This window comes from Eptatretus burgeri, chromosome 5, assembly GCF_056783735.1.
Source record: "Eptatretus burgeri isolate ZD-2024b chromosome 5, Ebu_testis_v1, whole genome shotgun sequence".
NCBI lineage: Eukaryota > Metazoa > Chordata > Myxini > Myxiniformes > Myxinidae > Eptatretus > Eptatretus burgeri.
This window is the reverse complement of record NC_140965.1, coordinates 33,558,465-33,578,378: the sequence shown is the minus strand read 5'-3', so window position 1 is coordinate 33,578,378 and position 19,914 is coordinate 33,558,465. Positions and strand designations below refer to the sequence as shown.

The 19,914-nt window shown below is 46.8% G+C and overlaps 1 protein-coding gene across 9 annotated transcripts in view; it reads left to right on the top strand.

The window, feature by feature from the left end:
• Positions 1-19,914, top strand: part of LOC147026193 (flavin-containing monooxygenase 5-like) — a 148,872-nt gene that overhangs the window by 111,874 nt on the left and 17,084 nt on the right. For all 9 annotated transcript variants that reach the window (XM_085881330.1, XM_085881327.1, XM_085881331.1 and 6 more), the window contains 2 exons: positions 2,367-2,509; positions 16,648-16,841. In XM_085881330.1, the coding sequence (XP_085737456.1) occupies positions 2,367-2,509; positions 16,648-16,841 (337 nt within the window). The remainder of the gene's footprint in view (positions 1-2,366; positions 2,510-16,647; positions 16,842-19,914) is intronic.

Here is a 19,914-nt window from a genome sequence, read left to right as displayed (position 1 = left end):
GTGCACAAGAGCTATTTGAAATGTATTGCAGTCACAATTGAGCAAGATGTAATCAAGCAGAGGGTTTGAGTATTCTAGTGTTTTTGTGATGTGTCTATGCTGATTTACATACACCACAATGCCATGTGCAAGACAAATTTGGGAAAGTGTTGGAGATTGATCATTTCTGATCATTATGTCTCCAGGAACAGCAGAATTTTGAGAACTGTCTGAATGTACCAATCTCAATTCAGCGATGCCAATTATATGAGCAGCCAGAAAGTTTGGATCGGCGATAAGATCAGGAAGATGTTTGTGAAGCGACCATGCATTCTGGAATACGATTTTCCCTACTGAGGGCGGGTGATCGTCAACGTGTGTAGCACAGCTCGAGCTTGGCGTGTTTAAGCAGATGAGCCATTTCAGCTTTGACATCAGCAAATACTGAAATCTGTTTACCAGCGAAATCGAGAAGGAAAAGCTTTCTTTGACATTACTCTTGTTAATGCGACATAATGCATACGATTCCAGGTTCGACCATATTTTAGCTCCATAACAGAACTTAAGGTGGATCATTGGAACTTGTGCACAATTTTATTAGCAGAAGGTCTCAAAGGAAACTGAGTTTGAGATACAAGAGCAGCTCTTCTGGTAGCATTGAATTAGTGATTCACAAAAAAATAGGTGTCCATCATTTGTCTATACCAGTATGGTAATAGGGATGATGTTTTTGTTTCATGCATCTTCCAGCTTTGGGATTGGAGAACTTTACCCAGAGAACAGTGGGAGCTTCGCTATGCAAGTATTCATTTTTTTTTTACTTCTGTCACCGAAGGTGGACAGAGGTTGTTTTTAACTCTGTCTGTCTTTGTTTGTTTGTTTGTGAACAAAATATCCCAAAGTTGTGGATTGATTCAGCCATTTTGTGGAGAGCTTGGGTATGTGACAAGGAAGAATAAATTAGACTTTGGTGAAGATCCGGATGCGGATCCAAGATTTTTTTCATTGATTCTTCACCATTGAGTGATGCGGCTAAAACGACAGAGAGCAGGATATTTAAAAAAGTTACGGGCGGATTCAGACAAAGCCTGGTGGGTGAGTCGGTTAGGTGATGAAAACAAGCTGATTATATTTTAGTTCAGGTCCAAATCCAGATCCAGCATGGGTGATGAAGGTTAAGTTAAGAAAAGAAAGCAAATACGCATTTTGTTGGGTCAAACCTGTACCCCCCCCCCCCCACTCCATAAACCCTATTTTACCCTAATTTTTCTTCATGCGTTGAACAAACTTTGGTACATCATGGGTGATGAAGGCTTTGGTGAAGTTTAATCAAAATTGTGTGTGTAGTTTGAGGAAAAAAACAAATACCTATTTTGGGTGGGTCAAACCTCGACCCACTTGACTGCCTTCGACCCTAATTAATTTTTTTATTTTTTAATGCCATGAACAAACTTTAGTTGCAACATACCAAATATCATTTTAGTTTGGTCACAATCTCATTCACAGTTTCGGAGATGTGTTTATGGACGGACGACATGCCATCCTGTAAGCTCCCTGGAACTCCGTTCCGGTAAGGTAAACATAGGACCACCTGTACCCGTAGCTTATCCGGGCCCTGGCCGAATGTTGTAATCATAATTTGGAAGCACTGACTGGTGGGTCTGGAGAAGATCTTTTTTGAAAGGAATTTACGCAATTTTACCTAAATTTTTACCGAGTCGGCCATGACACTTCCGGTCACGTTATTGACATGATCTCTGCAATATAACATCACGACCCTGGCCGAATGCTGTCACCCAAATTTGGTGCCATTGTGTCTGGTGGGTCTGGAGAAAAGGATTTTTGAAGGAATTTACTGTCCACCATTTTGACATACTTAAATTCACATGAGTGGAGCAAGCTTTGCAATCCCTGTTACCAGTCAGGAGCGGAACCTTGCTGCCAAATTTCAGCCGGATCGGCCCAACGGTTTGGCAGATGTCAAAATAGGAGATGTACAGATGGACGGACGATGCACAATGACACCTTATCTGGCATTCCATTTACAGATGAGCTAATAATATAATGTTTCAATTGCACACAAAATAATTAAGTTTTTCTGGAATCTGTATCACAAGATGATGAGACTATCTTTCACATTATGGTTTTGTCCAATTGTGTCAAATATGGTCGAGGAATTTTTTTGGATGTTAATGTGCATATCATTACATAAATCTCTTTGACAAAATGAACGAGAATGACAAAATGACGATAATCAATTGCACATAAATTGGAATAATTGATGCCTGATTCATATAAAAATGAAATGAGAAGAGCGGTGGAGAGTTGAAGTTGAAATGTTGCTGTATTATTAGCTAATCCAAGGTTTTAATGGTTTGTTTTTACAGGAATTGATAGGTTTAAGGGTCCATACATGCACAGCAGGGAGTACAAGGAGCCATGGGAGTACAAAGACAAGCGTGTGCTGGTGATTGGCATTGGGAACTCAGGTGGAGACATTGCAGTGGAAGTGAGCAGGCATGCTGCACAGGTAATGAAAACAACCTCCTCTTCTTCATCATCGTCTTGCAATAACTTTGGATCAGCCTCAGGTGGCTTTTCATGTGGTTGTATCATTTTACTGGAGGATTCCTTATTCTGCTGAAATTGAGCTGCAACCCTTCTCGAGGCATTTTATGCAAAAGAAATAGAGCTACACCGAAGCAGTAAAGTAAATAATAACAGGTTAGGAATTGACAAAAATGTTTTTGGTCAGATTTACATCAACAATTTATTTAGTGGGGTTAAGATTAGGCTTTCCAAATGAGGAGCTGATACAAAGCTTTGGGGAGGCGGTGGGGGGGGGGGGTAGGAGAGAAAAGAAAGGGCAGAGATAATATGCATGAACGAGAGGTGAGTCCAAAGAAAAAAAGATTCCAGTTACCTTCAGGGGTAAAATACGCTAGTACTGAGATGCTTACTTTATTGAACGGTGGGATGGAAGGGCAGGATTGGATAAGAATAAAATACGATTCTGTGTGAGACAAAATGAAGACACTCCCTTTTGGCGAAGCAAGGAGGTGCAAAATGTGATTAATGATAAGCAGAAGGCATTTATCCATATTATGAAGCAGGAGTGTCTGTCTGTCCGTCCCTGAACTACACCCTCAGTTTTGGGGCTCGCCCTGTCAAACCTTTTGTGGAACGTTTTGGCGTCCCAGTGGATGTCCTCAGGTGGGTGGGAGGTTTCATAAATTTTTCAATACAATGATTTTTATTTTCAATCCATATGAAGTGTTTTGTATCCGCCCTTTCTCGCCGGCAGATTAGTCTGTATTGAGTGTCACCTGAGCATGGCGTCTATATTTGTTTACCTCATGAGTGTTTGTAATTTATTAAACTAGTACGTGCCCGGAACAAAAAAATAATAATAATAATAATTAATTATTTAATAAATAAATAAATATTCAAACCGTGAGCAACAAACAACAACCACACAGGCCGTTTCTTCGCTCTCGCGTGCCCGAACGTGCGTGGCCCGGAACTTTGCATAATATTCACAGTTACGATTATTCGCAATTTAGTTTTAATGCCCAAATATTCAATTAGCGCCAACGTATTTTGCCTTTTCGCAATGTCATCGCAAGGAAAAACAAAAAGAGAAGAGAAGAGAGAAAAAAAAAATTAACTTCCTGGTTCGGAGCACACCAGCTCACTGTGATGTTACCGAAATTTATGCACCGTCTAATATGAAAACGATCATAACTTGGGACATTGTGTTTATCTATAAATGCGCATAAGAAATCGAGAAATTATTAGAATATACGAAGTCATCACTCTCCGGAAGCCCGTACGTTGTAACCCGAAATGGGGAACGCGGCTGAGCTTCCCTTCCCCATCGGCCATGCCCACCTAACAACGTGTCTTGTCATTGGTTTCGTAAATAAATGGCCATAACTTGGGAAGCACTTGTCCGATTAATATCAAACCTTGAAAAGGAACATCCTCAGGTCCCCAGCAATATACCTGGTAAGTTTCAATTATATCGGACCAGTGGTTGTCGAGAAACAGCGGTCACACGCGCGCACGCACGCACGCGCACGCGCACGCGCGCGCACGCACGCACGCACGCACGCACGCACGCACGCACGCACACGCACACACACACACACACACACACACACACACACACACACACACACACACACACTGCTGGAATTAGAGATAGATGGTCTCGTATTTGTGATTAGCATGATGCTGATGTGGAATTAAAACATAGAGATTGAGTTTAAAGCAGAATGAGGAAATTACGTGAGGGTTTCTACCCATGATATTTGTGGATTCGGCATTTGCAGTTTCGCCATTGCGACGTCACAGAAATATTACGGACCTTACTTCTGTTGGGGTCAGCTGCAGTAAGTTTTTTGCTCAAGTCCTTCATGAACCGGCTGTCCAGCCCCTTCCAGTGCATAGCACGGGTACCTCACCAATTTGGAATAAAACAGCAGGACTTCAGTCAGACAATGATCAGCAGAAGAGTAAGTGGAGGTGAGTTAAGAAATACAATACACTTCATCGATGTATAAAAAACGAAAATACAGTCCGTGAGGTGATGAGTCAGTCCGGGAAGCTGTCCATCAGTCCGTGAAGAGGTACATGCCGAGGAATCACGTCCTGTTTGAACGTCAGTTGCACACTGACTTCATACACATATGTCTATCAAGAACGTACTAATGGGATGTACGTTTCGACGCTTTAGACTGCTGAGATCTCTTCGACCATTGAAGACCCTTCAAGACCCCTAAAGACCCAAACGTCCCAGAAGACCCAAGGACCCAAAAGGCTCTGAGGACCCTTTAGACCCCTCAGACCTAAACAATTTTGACGCCTAACACCCTTCAGAGAGATTAGACAGCTTAGACCCTTTACCATTTCTACCAACCGGGCCTTTTTTTATCACAAATAAATATAATATCGCCAATATTACAAAAAAATTTGGACAAGAGAAATGTTTGTATTATGATTGGTGAAAATCATGACAACACATCAAATCTGTGACGTCAATCTCTGCAATGACGTGTGGAGAGGTGAGCGTAGCGAGCCAATCCACAGAAGTTAAATATAAAAAGCTCGCTCACACACTTCATCAAATATATCAAGCTTGTATTTATTATGTCTGTCAAAAGGATGCACCCAAGTAATTGCGTGAAGTGTGCAATCATGCCCCACTTGTGTACACATTGTCATGTCTGAGGCTCATTAACGTGTTATGCCTCAGTGTCGAAGGACTTATGAATGCCTCTGCAGATTTTCAAAACGTTTCTGTACTGTATTCAGTTAATTTAACTTACGGTTACCGTTCCCCAAGGATCATTCAATAAAAACCGAACCAAGCGGTGGGACACGCACAAGAGACAATGGAAAGAAAGATGTCTCTTGTAATTATAAGGGTATTTCTTATAAAGAAAAGTAAATGGAAGAGGGTAGACGAGACATTGTCATAAACGGTATGGACCAAGCGATCAACTGACACAGATAGGAATGAGGGGGCACCCAAACTTATGCACAGTCAACAATAATTGTGCGCGTCTCCTCCATAACTCCAAAACCATGAAACATCGCAGCCTGAAATTTTGCATGCATACTTGGGGAACTGCATGCATACTAAAGGAACTCTAAGGGAGTGCAAGAGTGAAAATTGGGTGTTTTGGTTAATGAAAACACCCCTTTTCATGGCAATTAATGGCCTTGTTTAGTTATATTATTTATCAGGCACATCGTCAACCACCTTGCTCTCAATGGGGTCTTCAGGCACATCCTGGGTTACCTTGCTGGGGTATAAAGCCGCCATGTTTTTTTGGCCTGCTCAACAATTCCCTAATTAGGAGCGTGGAGCAATTTCATGCATGATGTGATATGATTTTCCATGATGTACTCTCACGGATCAAATTATATCATCGAAGTATTATTTCGGTTTTGAGGATTGGCTATCATCCTGACTAAATAAGTGTCGAAATCTGTTGTGAAATCTGAGAATTTAATGAAATAACAAGTCTTATAACTAAGCCAATATACCTATTTACTTTAAGCAATCAAGGCTATTTTCCTTCATTCTCCATACACACACAAGGAAATGTGAAATTTCCAAAGCATAATTACCTTTTTCTACTGTTTGGAGAATTCTATTGAGTGAACAAAATATTTAGGAACATGTCAAAATTAACAAGTTTCATTGAGCAACAGTGTGATTTAATGTATTCACGACTAGACCTCGTGCCCTGTACCACGTGAAGAGCAGGTGATACCACGTGTACCGAACGGATGTACTGTTACGAATCTGGAAGCCATGAGCCCTGAACATACAGGTCCTATAGATCAGTTATATCGGTAAGTATGTGTTTCTAGGTAGGGCGCCGTCCTATGTTTAATGGGTGATTAATTGTATGTGCGCTGTGAATTATTTTATCGTTTGGATTTCTTCACCACCAACAACAACAACAACAGATATGACTACGACATCCACTACAACAACGCCACCTTCCCGCACTTGACCGGTCACCATTACGCACGTGTTTTGGCTGAGGACGTGGGCGGAGCTTTCGTCGATTAGGTTCGAAGCTCCACTCCGAGGAGGGGCAGAGAGCGTTTCCTCCAGCCAATGAGCGGAGGACGAGCACCACATGTGCGCCCCAGCCAATCAGGAGGCCGTCACAAGTCGCCTGACAACCCACCGGCCAATCCGGAGGCTAGTTGCGTCGGGGAGGGGGGGGGGTGAAGAGAAGAGCAGGTGTGCGTGAGGTGGTCTGTTCGTTCTTCCCTTGAGCCTGTCCCGAGAGGATCGCCTGCTTGCGAGTCTGTCAGGACGAGAATCGCTTGCCTGTCTCCTCTGCTGGCGCTCACTGACTCGTCGTGTGCCGGAGGAGCGTGCTGGAGCCCGACGCTGCCCTCCGTACCCGGTGATTGCAGCGGCATCAAGTTGCGGATTCAAGTCAAGGGCCGCACGAGGCGGTAAGGTCTAAGCTAGCTCTGGTCTCCAGCTCACCTTTTCCCAAGCTGGAAACCTTCAATAAAGACCCGACGGGGTCCATTTCTTTGGGTGTGTGTCTGTGTCTGGGCCCGTCTTCAAGTAGAATTGTGTAAGTGCTTTCTTTTGCTCATTGTACAAAACATTCTTTATTCGTGATAACTCTGCTCTGTGTTCCCCTCCCAGATTATTGTTATAAATAAATATCCCTTTTGTTGAATGTACCAGCTCGTTTCTGTGTTTCTTTTATTTGCTTAGCACGCTGTGTATTGAGAGATAGCGAGGGTAAATTGTCCATTTGGTCCGGTGCGGCTCGGGTAACTCCGCTCGGTTACGCCGGATCCGAGCCGTTACCTGCGACACGGATCGGACAGAGTCGGCCGAGGGTGTGGTTCCCCGGTAGTTAGACTGTGTGGGTATTTAGGTACATTGAAATTGGCAATTGACCCTCTCCCATGTAGTCGAGATATTGGCGGTCTTCGTTCCGATAAGGGACCCGTGACCTTTCGGATTTATCTGAAAGGTACGACCTAAATTCCGGGTGTTCGGTGGAGCCGACTCTACTGCTCCCCCTTGCTGTCGTGCTTGCCACCGAGACCTTGCATCACTTCAATTGGTTGTCAGGAGTGGGGTATGAACCCCTCCACCTGCATCGATAATTTGCAGGACACCAATCACAACAATTGGTGTTCAGGAGTGCGATTCGGCCTCTCCTCTTCCGTAGAGAAATTCACGGGATTTGGATCAGGGGTGTAGGGAGCAACCCCCCCCCCCATTCCCCCAAGTTGCGAGCGAGTGAAATTTATTTCTCATACGCAACATGGCAAGCCAAGATGAGCTGGGGCAGGTGGGTAGTAGTGTAGTGTTAGAGGAACCCATGGTCCAGGACACCACTCCCATGCAAGAACTTTCCCCACAACCGAACCCAAAGGTCGCATTGGGAGCGGTGGGGGTGGCGGCGTATGACACCCCCCTCCCCGTCAAACTTCCCTCCCAGTCCGTGGCGAATCGGCTTCGTCAGGGCCATTTGACATGGGCCGGTTAGTGGAGATGTTAGGAAACAAGATGGATGCGAGGTTACGAGACATGAAGAATGAAATAAAATGCAATGCGTGCAAAATGGATGCAAATGCGCGCAAAATGGATGAGATGAGGGGTGACATGCGAACACAGTGGGGTGAGATGCAGAGCATGGGGTTAAGCCTGCAGGCGGGCATAAGAGGCATAATGGCGCCTGCACGTGGGGAAACGACTGAGTCGAGGGAGGAGGAGTGTGAAGGTTTGTCGGTCCGTGATGGAGACGGGTAAGGTCGAGGGGACGAGCGACACCACGACAATAATTGGGGAAATGTGTAGGGTGAGACACGAGGGGACGAAGAAAAAAATTAAAGGAGGTGACAGACACAGGAAATAAAAGAGACAGAAAGCCAGGAAGTAACGTAAATAATAAACGAGGTGACGGAGATGGAGGAATCAAAAGAGGGGGACAAATTGAATGAAACTAAAGACGAGCACACACACATAGAGTTAGTGAGGGACAATGGGGGTGAGCTGGTAGAATGTATCGGGACCTGGTGCGAGCATCAGTGTAACCTCGCTCAGGAACAGGGGCAGATGGTAAGCTCCCTCGAAGCAGATCGTGACCAGGTAAGTCCAGTCGAGCCATGCGAGGTCGACCGGGTGTATGGTGCGAATGAGTGCACGCGGAGCTTGGGGCATGGAAACCCCGGGATTCCTTAGGTTAACCCGAATCCCCGATGTGATTGTCCCGGAGCGTCTTTTGAAATGTGTGCAGAATGCGAGCGACATGGAATGCGTAAGTTCATGTGTGGGAATGGTACATGGACCAATCCAGATGAGAGATTTGAATGGCGAGCCTAATAGGCCGCGTAGAGCTATTTTGGGAACCGCGCCGATCAGGCGAGACGCCGAGTACAAGGCCCGTTCGGCATTTTGCGAATGGCCCTTGCGTGGGCGTCTACGTGGAGGGAATCCGGTGTGGAAACGCTCGGCGTTTGGGACAAGAAGACCGTGCGGACGGTTAAAATGTAGGCGAGTGTTGTACGAATTTGGAACAGACGGGTCCACAGGCGGGCACGTGTGTGAAGCTCCACGTGCTGTCCGCCGCGTGTTCTGTTCACAGAACGCAGAGCGGGTCCCCGGGATGATATGCTTGGGCTGGCCTGCACGGGAAACCGCGCAGGTTCAGTGTGCGAGTGACGTCACTGGGGACCTTGCATCACGAGTTACGTGCGAGCAGCGCGCGTTGGCTCGCTTGTCGGACCCCTCAAAAGCGAGTGCTGATTGTTATGCGCAGGGCGACGACAAGGCTGCACATAATCGCCCTATGGAAGGGACGAACGGGCAAGCTGTAGACCGCCGCCTTGGCGGTACCAAAAAAATAATAATAAATAAAAAAGCCTCGCTCCAAGTTCACGGCCCTGCAAGATGTGGCAAGCATCCCGTTTGGGCATAGGAGCACGAGTTAGCGGGATGGGTTTAGCTGAGTTAGACCGGCCTCATGGGGGCATGAGCCGTCCTCCAGGGGGCCCGTGGACTAGATAGTGGGAAAGTAGATTTAGATTTAGAATAGATTTTGGAGACATGGACCGACATGGAATGTGTAGTGGGGACGTAGCTTAGCGGTAGAATTAAATGGAAAGTGCACTAGCTTATGGGATGATGGGGAGCAGTAGTTAGGGGAATTTAGTTAGCACAATGGCAGTGTTGGAGTGTTGGTGTGAATTGGAAAATTAAAAATGTGTGATGAATGAGTATGGGACAGCAGGCCCAAGAGTGTGAATGGAGCGAATGTGGGATGCATGGTGCGAATGAATGAGTGGGGGGAGGAGTGAATCTCACCCAAGTGACCCTGGGGTCAGTGTAATGTTAGTTAGTGGGTTATTCAAATTTACCAAAAGGAGGTCGTTCTGTGTTGGTGGTGTATGAAGGCACAAAACCCATTTGGAGGGGTGCAAAAGTTCATTGACCAGCTGGGAGCGTGGCTGTCAAAAGGTGAGTATCGAGTAGAGGGCACCCCGGGCACCACAGTCGGCCAGAGTAGGCCAAGAGTCCGAGGGACCGGGATAGTGTAGTGGGCATGGGCGACCGACGGAACGGGACCCGGAGCACCAAAATGCCACGTGGGCATCGGAGGGGGGCAATGCCAGGAAAGGAAACGCCCTGCCTTCATAGGGAGCAGGTAGGCTCGGAGACAGCCTCAGGGCCCGGGGGTGCCGTAGTTTGAGATTCGGCAGAGGGGGAATCCCTGCCATGTGAGCCACGCTGCTCAGCCATGAAATTGTGCAAAAGCACGAGTGAAAATTTGAGGGCTAGGCCAAAATCTATAATGGGACACCAACACGGGCAATGGGAATCATGGTTTCTAGAACCAATAGTTTAAAGTGACAGGCGTTTTGAAAAGCCCCGGGGTAGTTTAAAGTTAATAAAAATAGGATAGTTAGGAAATGTACCCCTTCGCACCATCCATCCCTTCGCTCTCCGTAGGCTGCTGGACCCACCTTCAGAAAGATTGCTGAAATCTGTAGGAGGCTATTCTGGGGCTTCATTGGGCCGAGAGACAGGACGCTAGTCTCTCCCTTAGTCCCCTCCAAAACAGGAACTTAGGGGTTGGGAGTAGATGGACAGGATAGGTTAGCCGGACAAAGACGACAAAGGGGGTGAGGGAGACGAAATTATAGAGAAAAATAAATAAAATAAAGAATAATAATAATATTTTTTAAAAGGTGGCTAAATTTGGTTGTTTTCTTGTTGCAAATTAAGGGAGTGGGTGTGGACAAAGACAGGCAGAGGCGATAGGTTGGGGGGGAGACGGTAGGTTAGGTCCGAGCCCGCTTTCGGAGCGGCGGACACCACCGCACTCCATCCACAGAACCTCACGGACCATACCCGAGGCCGGCCAGCTTCATATGCCAGCCTGTTGTGCTACAGTTGCTGGTCTGCATCTGCCTTGCCATGCCTCATTTGCTTGCCTTTGTCATGACCCCATGCCTGCTGCCCCTGTTTGCATTTCCCCCTGTGTCACCATCCATCCATGTGTCCCAGGACCATTGCCAGTGTTTGCAAGGACTGCCCTGCAGGCAGCCACATCACAGGGACTGCATTGTGCAGCTCGTGCATTTTGTGTTTTTGCATCCATCCATTCCACTGTGCCAGAGACTTCTTTCAAGGGTGTGTTTCCAAGGGTGTGGTCAGCCGAGGGTGTGGTTCCCTGGTAGTTAGACTGTGTGGGTATTGAGGGAAATTGAAATTGGCAATTGACCCTACCCTACGTGGTCAACCTATTGGCGATGTTCGGTCCGATAAGGGACCCGTGACCTTTCAGTTTTATCTGAAAGGTATGACCTAAATTCCGGGTGTTCGGTGGAGCCGACTCTACTGCTCCCCCTTGCGGTCGTGCTCGCCACCGAGACCCGGCAACACGACAGTACAACATGACACATGCACAGACAAGCAGGCAAGATGGCGAATTATATGTAATCTTTATTTCATGAGCGATTGAACTTTACGATGTCTCCCTGGTTGTCCTGAATTAAGCTGCAACCCTTTGGTAGATTGTCATTATTTGAACGTATTCATTGTTTTCATTAAATGTTACGTGCGTGTGAATACCCGCTTTAACGTGAAAGGGATCCCACATTATATGCAGCGACGGCCTGACCAAACATTCCTTATGAACCATTTAATTGGAGTGCTTGCATGAGTGGCTTAAGCACTCATGCAAGCACTGCAATTGAGGGAGTAGTCGATAGCGGTACCGCACTACATCTTTCTGAGCGAATCGTTCACGCACTGCAGACGCTTTTGCCTGCCACGTCACTCTAAACTTGTGCTTCGCGCTCCACCGCCAACTCTGAGCGAGTGCTTTGCGCTCCGCCGCCCACTCTGAGCGAGTTGTTGTGAAATAACACCGAATTTCTGAGTCTTTTGCTGCATCAACATGTTTTCGAAATTACTGAGACAACTCTCTTTTTCCACCCGTCACACGCTGCTGTTTATAAAGATTAATGTTTGTAATCATCTCCCTGAATAACTGTGTGTGTACATATATGTATATTGTATATACAGTATATATATATATATATATACATATACATATACTGTACATTAGGGTGCTTCATAATGGGGGGTAAAAAATAAAAGCATGAATATTCATGCTCCCTGGGTGTGCCTTTGTTCCATTTGACAGGAGAAACATATACACCAAATATGAAGCAGATTGGAGGACGTTTAGGGGATCCTCAAGTTGGCACAATATTGATGAAATTTGCCAAACTGTAACTGACAACTTGCCGTCGAATATGCACAACGCAGTACACTTCACAATTAATATGGTTGTTTGATATTTTCAAAAACCACAGCAGTCATATAGGATGAAAGAATAGTTTTTCCAAGGAGACCGAGATGAGCTTTTTGACATTGCAGTGCAAAATGTCTTCTCCATAATGGACATAATTGTGCCAACTTGAGGAAACCCTAAATATCATGGAATTTTGTTCATTTTTGACCGATAAGTTCTTATGGGGTATTGGAACAAAGGCAAAATCAGGGAGCAGCAAAAATCAAACTTTAATTTTTTTGAAACACCCTTCTGTACATATATATATATATATATATATATATATATATATATATATATATATATATATATATATACATATATACATATATATACATATATACATATATATACATATATACATATATATATTGTTGCGAATTCGCGATCGGCCACGTAACTCGAATCGCGGCACGTTGTCCACGGGACGGACAATTCTGTCGTGACCCTCTCGGACTAACGCCGGGAACTAGTCAGGGGTGGGCCTTTCGGCTTCACCACGATCGTGCCAATCGGCCCCCCGCGTGGGATAGGGTTGTTCGCCAAATTCGACCGACCTAAGTACCCACACGGAGGGTAGACCGGGCGATCGCACCTCGCCACAGGTCGACTCCGGACACGGGCCACTTAAAGCGACCCGTACCGTACTATCGGGATAACCGAGCGGTGTTATCGTCGACCTCGACGGTTCCGATTAATTATCGGGCGTTTTAAACCCACTACCAACCCTTTACGTGAAGTAAGATGGAGATTCAATTAAAGAAAAGACGAAGCGAAACGGGAAAAACAGTTCAACATGAGGCACATTTATTCCGCGGCACACGGAAAGCACACATATACAATTACAACAATTATGCACCAAAAGCAATTGCAACAAAAGAAACACAACAATGCAGATCTACGACCGACTACGCGAGCACACGGCAACACTTACACAGTTTTACTTTACAGACGGCGCCGACAACACATATTCTAAAAAGCAAAAGAAAAGGGCCACCCTCAACAACAAGGGGGCAGACGGGCCTTTGGGCCGCGAGACCGGGTGGAGCCTACCCGTCTTGTGATGAGCCGCAAATGTGGCGGCAGTGCCCCGACTCCGCGCTCCTCCGCGGGTTTCGTTGGCACTGCTTGGAATGGGGTGGGAACGGGGCCCCCCTTTCCGCACTATCTCAGCGCGGGGGGGGGGGCAAGGGGGGAATTGTTGATGCTCTGGGGAAAGAGGATAGCTGGCTTGCTTGGGTCCCACGACGAGCGACTCCACTGCGACCTCAACCGCGCTCTCGGCTTCCCTTCTCTGCAGCTCCCCGACAGACTCCGAACCCCGACAGACTGACTCCTCCAGACCCGTCTTGACTGCTGCTGCCACACTCTGCCGCTGCCATACTTCTGCAACTCGCCTGAGCCCAAAAAACACTAAATTCGCCCTGCGCTCGGCGCTTTATAGTACGGCAGGAGAACCCATATGCAAATTTCTGGATCAGGATGAGCTCGGGGGCGGAGCCACGCTCGCCCATTGGACGGAGGAAAAGTGGGCGTGAACCTCCCCTATCGATTCTACTCTGACGCGCCTGGAGGCGGGGCCAAATCTCCCCGCGCTTGCTGATTGGACGGATCGGAAGTGGGCGTGTATCATTCCTGATCCGACTTCTCCTCGGAAAGGCCGCACTTTGTACCCGCGGCTCGGCGCGCGTCTTGCACGAGTCCAGGACAGCCCGATGCCCGGCCATGGTGCCGTTTGGAATGGCGGTGATGCGATGTTTGCAGGAGCGAGTTGTGAAGGTAAAGGTCGTGGCTGTTGGCGTTGTTGTTGTTGTGAAGCGGCGTTGCGGTTGGTGGTTGTTGTGTGATGGCGGTTGAGACGTGGTTGGTTCAAAATAAAGATAGAACAGAAAAAAAAGGCTATCTTAAAGGGTCGCAGCCCAAATGAATCACATTTATTCCCTCTAAACAACGGGTTTGGGGCTAACTACACATGTTACTACAGAGATATCTCACCTACAGGACCTGAATGGTGGTTTGCGAATTTCCTCAACTGCAACAATATATATATATATATATATATGTATACAAACACACACATGTATATTTTGTTACAGCCATGGGTACCGAGTGTATTATGAGGGGGTTCATCCCTGTTTCTCCTTTGAAGAGCTGGACCTGGGGCCACTGCTCAATTAATTTGTGGTACGGTGGGCTGTTTTCGAACCACGAACGCCAATCAATTAACCAGGAGTTCCAGTGTCCACCATGTAATTTTCCATTTAACTCGAGGTCACGTGGCTCCCAGAACAGGGAGCTTGCCCTCGGCGATGCAACACTCTTATCTCGATTAGATATTAATTAGGGTGGCTGAGCATTTACTGCTGGTGCATGCTGACTATGACAGGTTAATTAGTTTGGGAACTACCTCCCAGTCTATCTTGGTTCGGACAATGTTGGATTAATGGAAGGAAAGGACAAGCACGGACAGGTTGAAACGTCAACAAGGAATTTATTGATAAGGAAAAAATAAATGAACTGAAGAACTTTTTATTTCCTTGTGGTGAAAATAGGTAAATTCAAATCAATCAAAATAATGTCAAAGAAGAAGAATTAATCAGGCATTCATAGAAAAACAGACAAAGAGCAGATACTTAGCACTCTGCCTTACTTAACGATTAAACACGAGACAAGGGTACCCAGCAGATAATTCAGGGGGGAAAATACATCTGGTCTTGGCTTACCAAGGCAGAAGTCATCATGCGTCCAACAAAATGTCCCAAAATGTGTGAGTGTGCCTTGGTCTGCTGCTCGCGCCCTGCCTCGCCCTGCACCCACCTGCAAGCAGGCTCGAACAGCAATCAACGTCACCCCCAGGAATCAGGGACGCCAAGAATCAGGTACGCCAAGAGCAGGTCCCGAGCGGAACCAGCAGGAACGGTCCAACCATCACCCACCATCAGGAGCTATCAGGAGCCGTAATCAACCTACAGCTGTAAGTAGATGTAAGGCTGTCACCAACTCACCAGCTCACCAACCAACTGACAGGAAAGCGGTCCACCTGCCCTTTTTATAGGCAACCAGTGTGGGCGAGCCTCAAGCAGACTTCAGCCAAATCCACCTTGCCCATTGGCGCATCGCTACACGTCACCTCCAATCGTCAATCTCGCGATCATTCCTTCCTCGTTTAGCCCGACACGAACAAGAGCCAGCCAGCATCTAGAGAACTGCCAAACTTCGATGGAAAAGGTGGACATCAACGTCGGTGAAAGAGGTGGGTGTCGAACGTCGATGGAAAAAGGTGGACGTCAACGTCGGTGAAAGATGTGGGTGTCGAACGTCAATGAAAGATAGGTAGGTGAGGTAAATGATCCACAGCTGTATTTGGCTATCAGAATAACCATTCACGAAAAGCCCGCGGTGTGCAAAATCAAATGTCCTGGAAGTCCAAAGTGTAAATAAATCGTCTCCCTCCAAGCCAATGTGTCCCGATGGAAATGGGGTACAATGAGCCTTCGTTGGGCTAACAGCTATCTCGCATGCATGAACTTGTCGTAAAGAGAAAAAGGCCATCCCATCAGAAAGGGAATCTGTTCTGTACCCTCCTCCAATGCATTAAAGTTAGAATCCTGCCAGACAAGGAGATGGGCTATCTTGGACATGGATCTATGGAAATAGTTGTCTGAGGACCTAAATGTCTGCATGCATTAGTCGGATCCGATTGTGAAATCCATAACAATATATTATTCTCTGCTCACATAATCGACTTCTTCTTGCATATCACAGCTTTAGATTACCTGTTCGCTTTCATTTTGTTGGGGTGTGACTATGCCACTGCTGCTGTGCTCCTACACCAGTATACTGGTGCTCATTTCGCCGACCTTGGAAGGATGACAGGCTGTGTCAACCCCACCTGGTGTTCATTCAGTGCCAATGGGTCTCGAACTCAGGAACCTAAGACCCCAGGCCAACCATCTTAACCACTAAGCCAACACCAGGCTGATATTATCGACCAAAACTCCACCCAGAGAATATCAAAATGAGAAAACTGGAAATATGTGAGCACTGGCTGTCTGTCTACAGAATCTAAAGACGATTACAGAAAAGCTTACACTGATAAATCAAACGTCCAAAGCTGGAAATAACAAGAAAATTTGTGTCGTTTTTGCAACATACATTCAGGCTTCGTTAGGAGCATATGAAGAAGTCAAGATGATTTTTTTTTTAGCACTTTAGGTTTTTTTTGTTGTTGTACAAACTGACATGCATGTAAACATGGTCTCGATCTGTTTCACAAGAACTAATTTTCCATCATCTTACCCAACAGGTTTATTTGAGCACACGACGTGGAGCCTGGGTGATCAATCGGATTTCAGACAATGGTTATCCACTCGACATTGTTACCATTCGTCGCTACCTGAACGTTATCCCTATCCCTGAGGCTCTGATGAACTTTCTTGCTGAACGAAAAATAAACAGCCGGTTTAATCATTCCAACTATGGTTTACAGGCCAGTCACAGGTAAGTGTTGCTTTATTTTATTTTTCTTTAAATGATCAGAATTTTTGATTTGCACTTCTTACAAAGCACTACGTAGTTGGGTTGAGAAATGCGTGGCCTTTTTCCTGAAGAAATGCATGAACTATTTTGATTAAAAGCTGTGTTTTTTGTGTGCAAAATGGCCATGACGTTTTACATATCTATGATACAATTAAGTTAAATTTTATTTTGATTTCCTGACCGAACCAAAAATAAGTGACCCAATTAATTTGAGCATGTTTCATTATGCCGTCAGCTGATGAGGATCACCAAGATATGTCCCGTTAAAGGCCCAGTCACACCTTGATGTTTTAGCCAGCAATGGCAACGTATTAAAATGTATGTGAAGTGCTGGCTTACGTTGAACTTTTGATGTTTTTTTTTTTAAAGATTCGGACGTATTCATAACGACTTGGTCTTATGCATAACGTATGAGTAACGGACACAGAACGTTTCGTTGTGTTATAGATAACTTATACCAACGAATGCTGAACCTGTTGTCGGTCTTCACAACCTATCCCCAACGATAGTCAAACTTATGCATAGAGCGCTGCACGTATCGCCGACGATCACGTGGCGTAGCCTATTAAAAGGCCGCCGCACAACGATTCAAATCATAACCGCCGCAGAAATGGAAGTGTCAACATCGCAGTCACACCTTGGCGATCTTGCCAGCGTACGCCGACCTCTGAAAAATGCGTCTAAAACGCTGGCGCACGTCGAATACGGTATGGGTAAGTTTGGTATGCGTGAATAGAACGCTAAAGTACGCTATCATACGTCGTATTAATTGGAGTACGTCTTGTAATTTTAAACATGTTGAAAATTTTACGACGTACTTGCCATATGACACATGCTCCGCATGCGATGGGAATAAGTTGTACGCGCAATATGCGATCGTTGACACACGTTACTTGAAAGGTGCTCATAAGTCGAAACACGTCAAGGTAATGGTTAGCGTCAGTGTTCCAGACTCCCGGTTTTTTTTTTTCTTTGGGAGGACGGTGTTCAGTGTACAGTGCGGTTATGATTTAAATTGTTGAGCGGCGGCCTATTAATTACATTGTTGCGGATTCGCGCCCGCCGGCGTGCGAACGGCCACGTAACTCGAATCGCGGCACGTCGCCCACCGGACGGACAATCCAGTCGTGACCCTCTCGGACTAACGCCGGGAACCAGTCACGGGTGGACCTTTCGGTCTCACCGCGATCGAGCCAATCGGCCCCCGCGTGGGATAGGGTTGCTCGCCAAATTCGACCTACCTAAGTACCCACACGGAGGGTAGACCGGGCGATCGCACCTCGCCGCAGGTCGACTTCGGACACGGGCCACTTAAGCGACCCGTTCCGTACTATCGGGATAACCGAGCGGTGTTATTCGTCGGCCTCGACGGTTCGATTAATTATCGGGCGTCTTAGCCCACGACCAACCCTTTACGTGAAGCAAGATGGGGATTCAATGAAAGAAATGACGAAGCGAAGCGGGAAAACAGTTCAACAATAAGCACATTTATTTCGCGATGAACGGAAAGCACACATATACAATTCCACCAAAAGCACATGTAAAAGAAGAAGACAAAAAGCAAATGCAACAATGCAGATCTATCCGACTACCGGGCACTCGGCAACACTTATACAATTTTACTTCACAGACGGCGCCGACAACACACATTCCCAAAGCAAAAGAAAAGAGAACCACCCTCCAGGATGAGGGGGGTAGGCGGGCCTGGGGCCGAGACCGTGTCGGGCCTACCCGTCCGATGATGAGACGCGGAGCGGCGGTCGTGCCTCAACTCCGCGGGCCTCGCGGACAGTGCCTGGTAGGGGGTGGGAAGGGGGCCCCCTTTGTCGCACTATCTCAGCGCGGGGGGAAACAGGAGGGGGTTGCTGATGCTCGGGGAAAGGAGGATTTCACAAAATCTCGGGTCCCGCGACGAGCGTCTCCACCACGACCTCGGTCGCGCCGCCGCCCTCTCTCTCCGCAGTTCCCCGAATCCGACGCGAGCACCCCCTCGTCCGCCTTCGCCGCCGCCGCCTCTCCACAGCTCCATCCTCTTCCCTCCGACTCCGCGAACTCCCAACTGCGAACTGCCCTGGTCTGACGAACGCAGTCGTTTTTATAAGCCCCGTGGCTTCGCTCTTTCATCTTTGACCCTCTGCCTCCAACCTTTCACCTCGCTCCCCATTGGCCCGAGGAAAAATGGGCGTGAATGCTTTTTGATCCATGAATTTGCATATAGCGACCGCCCTCCAACGCCCTGGAGGCGGGGCCAAATCGCCCCTCGCTCACCGATTGGACGGAACAAAAGTGGGCGTGAGTCGTTTTTGATCCGTTTTTCTTCGGAAAGTCCGTGATGTTTTTGAACACGCTGCTCGGTGCGCGCCCCGCACGAGTCCAGCATCGGTGCCCAAGAGTGGCGCGAGATGACGGTGATGCGATGGTGGCGAGTTGTGACGGTAAAGGTCGTGGCGGTTGTGGTGAAGCGGCGTTGTGATTGGTGGTTGTTGTTGTGATGGCTGTTGAGACGTGGTTGGTGGTGGTAATAATGGCGGCTGGTCCAAAATAAAGATAGTAAAAGAAAAACGGCTATCCTGAAGAGTCGCAGCCCTCATGAATGACATTTATTCCCTCTAGACAACGGGTTTGGGCCTAACTACACATATACTTACCGAGATATCTCACCTAAGGGACCTGAATGGTGGTTTGCGAATTTGGTCAACCACAACAATATTATATTATAACCGCACTAGAAATCGAAGTGTCAAAATCATCATCATACCGAAGGAAGGAAGAAAAAAAAAAAAAAACAGGGAGCCTGAAACACTGATGCTAACCATTACCTTGATGTGTTTCGACTTTGAGCACCTTACAAGTAACGTGTGTCGATGTGTGTCACCGATCGCGTAACGTGAGTACAACACGTTACTCATAGGTTAGAAATAAGTTTTGGGTACGCTAAGCATTACCTCGACGTGTTTCGACTTATGAGTAACTTACAAGTAACGTGTGTCGACGTGTGTCAACGATCGCGTGACGTGCCTACAACTTATGGCCA